The sequence below is a fragment of the Brassica oleracea genome, chromosome C2 (genome assembly GCF_000695525.1).
Source record: "Brassica oleracea var. oleracea cultivar TO1000 chromosome C2, BOL, whole genome shotgun sequence".
Taxonomy (NCBI): Eukaryota; Viridiplantae; Streptophyta; class Magnoliopsida; order Brassicales; family Brassicaceae; genus Brassica; species Brassica oleracea.
In genome coordinates this window covers 40,865,531-40,876,345 of record NC_027749.1, presented here as the reverse complement: position 1 = coordinate 40,876,345, position 10,815 = coordinate 40,865,531, and the positions used below count along the sequence as shown (strand labels likewise).

Here is a 10,815-nt window from a genome sequence, read left to right as displayed (position 1 = left end):
AGGAAGAGGGGTGCTTGTATTTATAGTTTAAATCCTGCCGACAGACCTAAGAATGAATTCCTCGGGATATTCCGAGGATTTCATTTTCCGTCGGAATGAATTCCTCGGGATATTCCGAGGATTTCATTTTCCGTCGGAATGAATTCCTCGGGATATTCCGAGGATTTCATTTTCCGTCGGAATGAATTCCTCGGGATATTCCGAGGATTTCATTTTCCGTCGGAATGAATTCCTCGGGATATTCCGAGGATTTCATTTTCCGTCGGCGGAAATTCCTCGGGATATTCCGAGGATTTCATTTTCCGTCGGAATGAATTCCTCGGGATATTCCGAGGATTTCATTTTCCGTCGGAATGTCCGTCAGAATACCGCTGTTTTCTTGTAGTGTAGACACCATCACGAGTCTAGACAAGACGTACAGGCTCTCATCGAAACATGTCGCTTGTAATCTTGAGCTTCAGCATCTTCTGAAGGACATAATGCTCGGGCTCCTCTTTTCTAGGAATCTTGGGAACGGTGAGCCACATCACTCCATCGACAAGTTCAGCCTTAGCTTCCTTCACCTCGAAAACCGCTGGATTGCAAACTAATGTGCCTTCGTATTTGCGTCCGTCGTGGCTGTACTCGGGCATGTCGAGTTCGTGGGCGGAGAAGTGGACGTTCTTACCCTCCTCGACCCTGTAGACGAAGCTTGACGCGGAACACCCAGGCATGTCTACCCTCATCACAAACGCGTTCTCCATGTTCTTCGTCTCGTACACCTCTTTGTTCCCACTTTTCTGGAACCGGTTACTCGCTACAACACACACACGACAGATCAGTAAGAGAATAAAGATATTTGTTAACAGAGAAAACACTTTTGTAAGAAAAATATGTAACGAAGAAAACGTACGTATAAGTGGCAAATTCTTCGGCCGCTGTCTGCCGGAATATGATAACCCTCTGCCGGAGCCGCCTACTTTGCTCATGCTTGAGAACGACGCTGTTTTGCTGATTTGGAAACTGGAAAGTGCAGTTTGATTAAAACGTGAGAAAGTAAAAGGCGTTTAAGGATATATACTGCGCAATAGCGGATGGGGGACAATAACTTGTCGGTTTTGGAAAAAAGCTTTAACTTGTTATGGGCCTTATAAGAGGCCCATTTATGTTATATTTAATGAGCCTTAATAAGATTGAAGAAGGCAACTTATATTGAATCTTCAATTTAAGGATAACGGTTACAAAACTTTAGTTTTGTTATAGAGTGCAATCAATGAAATCACGACACACGTCCTCAATTGCACGTGATCCCAAGCTCTCCCAAAGCATCAAATCTGTTATACAGTTCTTTGGTTCGGCCATTAAACGGATTGGGTTGGCTAAGTTAACTTGATATAATTTAGTTCTGTTTAACCAGGCCGGATTGATTTGGTTTAGTCAAAATAGCTCCGGTTGATACGACTTCCACTTTAGGTTTGATTTTAAATTTTTAATTGAAGAGATTTTGATAAAGATTGTAGCTACTATTTAAAAAAATTAAAAAGCATGTATTGATATCAAAAGTTGTAGAAGCTGTGACTATTATAGGAAAATACATTGATATTTATAAATTATGTTTAAAAACTAATATAAAATCAGTAAGAATGCAAAATCTTAAAATAAAATAGGAAAGAAACATTCAGAATTAAAAAAAAAAATAATTTTTATTATTTTATTTATCTGTTTGATAACAAAAATCTACATTAGGAAATAGAATATCATAAAAACAAATTGCAGAAATTTTGAGTTTCCGATTCGTATAGTATAATTCATCTTTAAATCATCAAAGTTTATTTTTTTGTTTTAAAAAAAATTTCTTCTAAGCTGGTTGTTGACGTTTTGAAGTTTTTAGTAATATATTAAGTCTAGTTATTTAATTAATAAATGAAAATAAGACTGATTTTTAATACGCATAAACATAATTAAAATTATCTAACTAATTGGTAGGCTTTAGTTTATTTATTAGTAAAAATATAAACAGTATATATTTATACAATTATTTGAGAAGTGAATTTGCTTATTTGTCACATTCTCCATGATTTTAGGGCTGAGTCATTAATTTTAATAAATAATGTTAATTAAACTATAATTAAAATATAATTCATTATTTATCTGATTACAAATTAATATTATAAATTTATCTCAAAACAATAAATGGAAACTGTTTTTGAAAAAAATAAAAAATAATTTCATTTATTTATTTTGTGTTTATCTACATCTTTCTTTCTTATACACTAATTTTTATAATTAGTAGTATATATATACATATAATAATTAGATTTATCATTATACTAAAATATTTAAAATAGGTTTATAAAAAATATCAAAAATTGATTTATATTTTTTGTAAGTGTAATATGTCATGGAATATGTTTTCTAAATTATTAAATTTATTTTAGTATTAAAATGCTAAAAATATGTATTTAATTAATAACAATAAATTTTATTTAGTTTGCTATTCTTGATTTTCTAAATGTTTTTTATTGGGAATGGAATTATATTTTTAAAATATTTTCAAAATGTTTGTCTCCAAAAGAGAATATTTTCAAAATCTTAATTTAAAATTAACTCTACTTACTTTTATTTTTTTCAAGAATTTCAGAGAATTATAATTTTATTTAAATTACAATTTATTCAAAAGACTATTATGTAAAGAAAAATGTGATTATATGTTTATAGAAAAATGTATTTTCTAAATCACTTGTTTTAGTTATATTTATTAAAGTTTGAAAGTTAAAAGACCATTTTGAAAATAAAATAAAATATTTTTTTATACTAAAAAATATTATATATTTAGAAGAAAATAGCATGTCTCTATTTTAAATGAAAAATAGAGATTGACTATAACATATTTTTCCCTCTATTATATCATTTAGAATTGAATATAAGAATATGTAACAAATGTTCTTATCTTATACATTATATATGAATGTTTTATTTGTTAACATGTTTGAGTGTGTATTCAGTTATTATGAGAGGTATTTCACAGTATAATTATAAAATTCAATCATCTTATTTACTTTGATTAATATAATATGTAAAGTTGGGTTATGTTGAACAATTTTTTTGCTTTTGATTTATTTTAAGATTTTGTAGGTTTTGGTAATTTCAACGATTTGGTTTAATAACATCACTTTGTATTAGTTATATATATTTTTATTTAATTATATAATTGATTATAAATTAATATAATAAAAATTGTTTAAAGATAATAACCTATTTTAAAATAATAAGATATTGACATTGTTATCGAAAAATAATATTTTAAAATTAATAAAATATAAAAATTAAGAAATTAAAAGATTCATAAAAATATTATAAATTTAATGTTTGACTTCAAAATTTTGATCTTTAAATTTAACAGTACATTTGTTAATAAATATCTATTAAGAAGAATTATGCCCGCCCGCATGTGCGGGCAAAACACCTAGTGATTATTAAAAATTAATAATTCATTTTCTTACAGCATAGTCCAATTTGATTGTAATTGTGTTAGATATTTAATTATCTTTTAGTTGTTTAGTTTCTTTAAAAAGAGTAAACTATAAAAAATGGAAGAAATAAACAGTATTTGTCTAAAGCATGGAGCATTACAACATGTTTTTCTAGCCACGTGTCATCACTGAGATGATTCATAAAATCCTTAGAAAAAAATAAATTGGTCCATATAAATATATATTATACTTTTGATTAAACTAACTATCAAACTGATTAGTAGTGTACAAAAAAATATTCTCAATTATTTTCTTAAATAAAAGCAACGGAATTTCTCAATTATTTCCTTAAATAAAAGCAACGGAATTACCTAATATGATTAACATATGTATTACAATTAATGATTCTAAATAATACATATTTAATAACAATTTTTGTATCATCTCTCTTTTGTTTAAATTTATATTATTAAAATAAATTAAAAATCACATTAAGCAAATAATAAAAATTATATTTTTACTTATATGTTATATTTTGAATTTTTTAAAACAGCTATAAATTACTAAAATAGTAAAAGTCCCACATTGAAAATTTTGTGATCGATGGTTTTACTTTTTCTGTTCAAGCAAGATACAAATGATCGTAAATTTTATGAATATAAAGTCTCATTAATAGATATTCATAATATATATATATATTATAAATTAAATTAAATTATATAGTATATTAAAATATATAAATAATTAGTTTCAAAATTTTCAGTAAAATATTACTGAGATCTTAATATTTTAATTTTGAAATTTGTATTGAAAACTATCACATTAAAATTTTGTGATTAACGGTTTAAATTTTTGGTACAACAAATATACAAATGATAATAAAATCATAGGAGTAGGAAGTGTCAACAATAAATATTTATATTAAAATATACTGTATATATATATATATATATATCTATGTCAATATCACTAAAGTTTAATATATACCATATAAAGTAAATAAAAAATGTCTGTTTTGATTTATTCACCAAAAACATGATTCTAAATAAACAAAAATGTATTTGTTATGATTTATGTGCTTACTCTAATGTATATACTTTTATATATACAAATTATTTTTTAAATAGGTGGTTTCTAATATGTTATTTGATCTTGACAATCCTAGAAATACACGTCTTCAAATCGAAGTGATTTTTAATATTAGAAGCACTATATATATATATATATATGTGTGTGTATTATTTCATTCAGATTAAATAATTTAGTCTTGGTTTTCATTCTTAAAAAGCTTTTAATGAAATATCATGACAAGATTCCAATCACCTCCTTTTGAGTTTGTTCGAAGAATGAGAGATTTGATCATTTGTCAAATATTTATTTTTCCCTAACATTCTATCTAGGTAATATAGTTGTAAAAATGAAAGATTTGAATTATTTATTATAAGTTTTTTGGTTTATCATTTAATAAATCAAACAGTTCTTAGTTTATACATAGTTTACATATATTAGAATGATAAAGTATTATATATATTTTATCGGTATATTCTTAAGTAACTAAACCTCAAAACCATAGGTTAATAAAGTAAGTAATTTTTTGTTGTTTTAGAAGTAGATGATTTTTTGACCGAACTGGCGAATATATACTAGACATACATTTATATTTCGAGTCTGCACTTATATTCTATAACAGTTTGATATTAGATTTGAACACTAACATGTGAATAGAGTTTGCCAGTGATTTTCTTCAAAAAATTTTGATTCTTAGATATGTATCTAGAGTGGAACTAATTGTTACATATGTCCATCTTTTTAAATTGACACTTATCACTGAATTCATAGAAGAAGTTAAAAAAAAGAAACAAAACTCATATCAGTAAAATAGAAACGAGAACGAAAGAACAATTTTATAGATGTAGAAAATGAAATCACTTATGGAGACTCAATAGTAAACAAATCAAGAGCAGAAAACATAATCCTATTTCGTCATCTTACAATTGATGTTGCATATCTGATTTTGGTGATTTGTGTCAGCCGCAAAACTTAATTTCCTTTTGTGCATATAAAGTCTTAAAAATAATTAAAATGAGCTGTAATACGTTCAATCTTTAATAACGATGATACATTTAAGAGACCAACATTTATATTCATCATTTTACAATCGATAAAGAGTGTAGTGTTGCAAAATGTTAAAACCATTTAATGACAAAGCATTAGTATAAAAAAATTCATTCCCCGCATGCGCACGGATTATCATCTAAAAAAATTATTTAAAAAGTAAAAATCTAACAATTAATATTTGATGACTTTAAATGGCTTAGAGAAAGGAACCAAAAGTCTGATTGGCTTAAAATGAACTATGAAAACTGTATGATATACCACAAAACCACAACAGCCTACAAGCCAATATGTGATCAGAAGAAAATAAATATGTGGTCACAAAGAAACAAATCTACTGGTACACCAAACAGGTTTGTCAAATAAATTTGTGGAAAAGAAAATAAGTCTGTGAAAATTTGATTAAACCTTTATTATAACTAGATGAATTTCACAAAATCATGAGATAATATATATATGGCTTTTTGTTGATAAATATTATTTTAGAATTCAATTTATTTTTAGTATTTGATTCTTAAAAAGGAAAATCTATCAAATACAATAAAATGGGTTTTGACTAAAAGAACACCCAAAGAAGAAAATGACAAAAAAAATGTTTCATTAAAAAGGTAAATATCATTTATACCCTTACTTTATAGATATATAAATATAAAAAAAATCTAAAAATAATAAAAAAATATTATTTTCAAAACTTCATTACTTAAACCTAAACCCTAAATCTAGATTAGTTAAACTTAGGGATATACATGTCATTTACATCTCTATTGAAAACTATTTTGGTGAGTTTGGACATTGTGTGCTATATTTACGGAAAAAAAAATTTTACTGTTATTCTACGATATTTTTCTTCTTAAAATTCTATTTTTTTGCTTGTGTTTTGCTTTTGTTTTGCTTTTGTTATCTAATTTTTTACTGTATTTGTTTGAATTTTATAAACGAAGTCATATGATATCCAAATCAGACCAACAAACCATTTGTTCATATAGAGATGTGTATGGACAGAAATTTTAAAATCAACAACTAATAGAATGTTTCTTTCAACAAAATCATGTTCAAATTATGGATATATTTACTGTTAATAGACCCAATAATTGCTTCATTATGCAACAGAAGAATGGTTATATTACTTCTACACGGGAAATTTACATCTCTTATTTAGGCATTGGAATGCATGACAAGATTACGGCAATTCCAATGTGACGTTTGCAAGAGATTCTTCTGAAGTGGTGAAGATTGTTTCAGAACCTAAAAAATGACTTGCATTTGTATCTTATCTCGAATAAGTACGACGGAAAAAGGAAAGTTTCACAACTTTCACGATCACTCATGTACCCAGAATTTGAAACACAAAGGCAGATAATCTTGCACGAAGAGCTATTTTGTCTTCATAGACATTGAGTCCTCCTTCTGGTTAGCAGTCTTAATCAAGTCTAATGCTGATGGCAAAACAAAAAGAATGGTTATATTAATAGTATCCAAACATTGCATGATGAAAAGACACATTAATATAGAAAAGGGAAAATTCCATAAGAATACTCCAACTAAATTTTATTAAGCTTTTTAATACTCAAAATTTTTCATTACCGAGTTTAATACCCCAACTAATTATTTTGTTCATTTTAATACGAAAACTTTTAAAATTGTACCCCTTTTAATACCCAAACTTTTTTATTTTAATTGAAAATACTAATAAGTTTCAAACAAAACTTAAAAAATCTCTAAAATCTAAGAAAATATTACAATTTTCTAATTTTTTAAGATTTAGGAAAGAAGGTAAAGACATTAGTGAGAAAATTTTAAATTTAATTTTGATGGAAAATAAAAAAAAAATGTTTTTTTCTATTTCAGAAAACAAAATAAATTCAATATTTGAAACTTAAAACTTTTAGTACAAATTTTAAGGTTATACAAAATTTAGTTACTTGAATTTCTCAAACAGAAAACAAAATTAGAATTTTCTGAGATTTGTTTTGTAAACTTTATAGATTTTTTAATTTTTTTTTGAAATCTATAAATAATTTAACTAAAATATAAAAAGTTTGGATATCAAAATGGGCATAATTTTAAAATATTTTATATTAAAATGAGAAAAATAATTAGTTGGGGTATTAAACTGGGTAACAAAAGAGTTTGGGTGTTAAAAAAGTTTAACAAATTTTAGTTGGGATATTTTTATGGAATTTTCTCTATAGAAAATACATCCTTAAACATTTTAGCAACTTTAAAAAAAACTAATGTAATTGTTAGGATTAAAAAACACATCCTAAAACATTTATTTTGGATTCCACAAAGACACATTCTTAGGATCATAAGACAAATTCTTACACATTTTCAATAAGACAAATTTTTAACACCATTGCATGATGAAAAAGACCATCAATAGAGAAAACACACATCATTTTATAATTTGACAATTCTTTAAACTAATTATTTTTTTACAATGAAAAACACTATCTTTTACATTAATTGAATTATTTAAACTAATCACTTTTTATAATAAATAAGAACAACCTTTCATATTAATTGAGATTCCTATTATTAATAAATTAAGTAAATATGTGGTTTTATATATGTAGAAAACTAAAAAATCCTTATTATTAAGTAAATTTGTGGTTAATAAGAAACAAAATTGAAATAAACTTTATATGTCTACCAAAATTATAAATATTTCTGACAAAGTTTGTCAGATTTTAGTTATATATGTCCGGATTAAGTAAATCTCTCATTTTTTATTAAATCTATCAAAATTAAATAAATTTGTAATCAAAATTAAAAAAAATTATCGATAAAAAATTTGTGGCGTCGTGTGACCTTTTATTTTATGGAAATATTGTAATTTTTATTATCTGAGTTAAAATTTATAATAATACTATTTTATAACTTACAGTTTTTGATAATTAAAAATGGGAAATTTGCCAAATATGACTAACAACTTGATTTTAAATACAAACTTATATTCAAACTTGAATCAAATGCAAAACTAACCTAAAAGCCTTGTGAAAATACAGCCAGACCCTTGTGACCAAACAAAAAAAACAGAAGCCATTTTTATGAATATAGCCCCAGTAAGTCGTCTGAGTCATCTGAGATGCTAGAAGTCTTCTGGACGACTTCCAAGTAAGTCTTCTTGTGTAGCTGATCTTAAAATAAATTTTAAATTTTTAAAAAAATATTTTGATAAGCAAAAAATTAAAATCATGTAATTATAAACAGTTTTAAGTGATATAAATTAAAATATAACAAAACTGAATTGTTTTCAACATAGATGAGTATAGGTAGTGAATCATGGTATTCTTTGGTCTAGGGTTTTGCAACATATGTTGTAGTATTGTATGTATTCTTAGGGTTAGATTTTGGAAAGCTTGAATTTTTTTAAAAAAATTAAATTTTTACGTGTAAGTGTTTATTTTTGTGTATATTAAACACTTTTGAAGTTTAATTTGATTTTATGAAGTGTTTAGTTAGGTAATTAAGTTTAGAGGTTATGTTTAGGGTCTAAACGACTTCCAAGCTGGACGACTTACATGTAAGTCGTCCAAATATTCCCGCCTAAAATTAAAAAAAAAATTATTTTCCCGCTTAAATAATTTAAACTAGACGACTTACAAGTAAGTCGTCTGGGAAGTCTTCTATTTTAGTTTTCCGCTAAAAATATTTTAATTTCCCGCCAAAAATATTAAAGTCTTATGGGCGACTTACAAGTAAGTCGTCTGAATCAAAAATATTTTAACCTAATTGGATTTTTTGTCTCCCTATATAAAGAAAAATTTACACATTTCTCCTCTCAAATGGCTGCAACAAAAATGTAATGTTCATCATTCTAAAACTCTTCAACCTCTCTCTAATCTCTTTGAACTTATTAACACTAAGCTTTATATCAATTTACTGTTTTTGTCTCATGTCTTTCTCACTAATTTATCTTGTTTTTGCAGGTTTTTCATCACATGATTCTCATCTTCCAGTCATTTAAAGGTATATCTATCAATTTTAGATATGTATTTTTGTGTGTTCTATAAAGGTAGATTTATCTAATCTTCCACTCATTTTCTCTGTTTTTAAGCCATTTGAACGAAGTCTCCCTTTCATAACAGATCTGAGCGTTTTGGTAAGTTTTTATGTCTGATTTTTCTTCATTTGGTAGCTTCATGTTGTATAAAGGTCTTACTTTTTTCTCAAACTAAAACTCTCCAAACCCACTCTAGCCTCTTTGACTTGGAAACACCAAACTTTATATGAATTTTTCAGTTTTGTATCATGTCTTTCTCACTAATCTATCTTTTTTTGCATATTTTTAATCAGATGGTTCTCATCTTCCACTCATTTAAAGGTAGATCTATTAATTTTAGATATGTATTTTTGTGTGTTCAATAAAGGTAGATTTATCTAATCTTCCACTCATTTTTTCTGTTTTTAAGCCATTTGAACGTTTTTTGATATGCAGGTTTTTCAGATCTGGATTTGATATGCAAGGTTTTCAGATCTGGAAGACTTCTGGGACGACTTACCTGTTAGTCGTCTAAAATATAATGCGCTAGACGACTTCCAGGAAGTCATCTGGACTTCCAGGAAGTCTTCTGACGAAGTCTTCTTCCATATCAAGTGGAGTCCATGCTTGTCTTTGTAGAGGAATGATCTATAATAGTTTTGTTTGTGGTATGTTTTGTGATTTGCATAGCCTTTCTCTTATCTTTGGATCTCCCACTCCAATGGCCTTTTTCTCATCTTAATAAACAAGAATGTTGGTAGCTTCATATTGATACAATATTTTAAGAAGCATTTTAACCCTTCTTCCAACTCATAACAATAATTATCATTAGTGTCTATAACAATAATACTTAAGAGATGGAAACAAACAATAATAACTAGTCAAAGCATATAACAATTCGAGACTACTTCCATGTAAGTCTCTGCATTGACTAGAAGACTTCCATGTAAGTCGTCTACAGCCAGACGTACTTCATGTGTTTTAGTTATTTCAAGCAAGTTCTGAACTTGTCTATCACTTGTAACATGAATAGGAGGAAGGTCTGGAGCCATCTGTTGTAATGAGTAGGTTAACTCCACAGACTCTGTGTTCATGTCCAGGTTATAATCTTCTTGAGCCATTGCAACAAGATCAGCATGTGTCGAACCTTTACTCAAAAATAACATTCTCTCTCCTTTGAAATGATCAACCACAAAATTCCAACATCTATCTTTCAACAATCATTCTCCATACACTGCACGTAACTGACGCATCATCTGAAAA

General features: G+C 26.8%; 1 protein-coding gene across 1 annotated transcript; it reads right to left on the bottom strand.

Annotated features, from left to right (window-relative positions):
* Positions 1-425: 425 nt before the first annotated feature.
* Positions 426-987, bottom strand: LOC106326614 (14.7 kDa heat shock protein-like). Its single transcript, XM_013764541.1, has 2 exons — positions 889-987; positions 426-792 (listed from the first exon to the last, which is right to left on the bottom strand). Exons 1-2 carry the CDS (start codon positions 966-968, stop codon positions 426-428), a joined length of 447 nt encoding a protein of 148 aa, XP_013619995.1. The 5' UTR covers positions 969-987.
* Between the last annotated feature and the right edge of the window lie 9,828 nt (positions 988-10,815).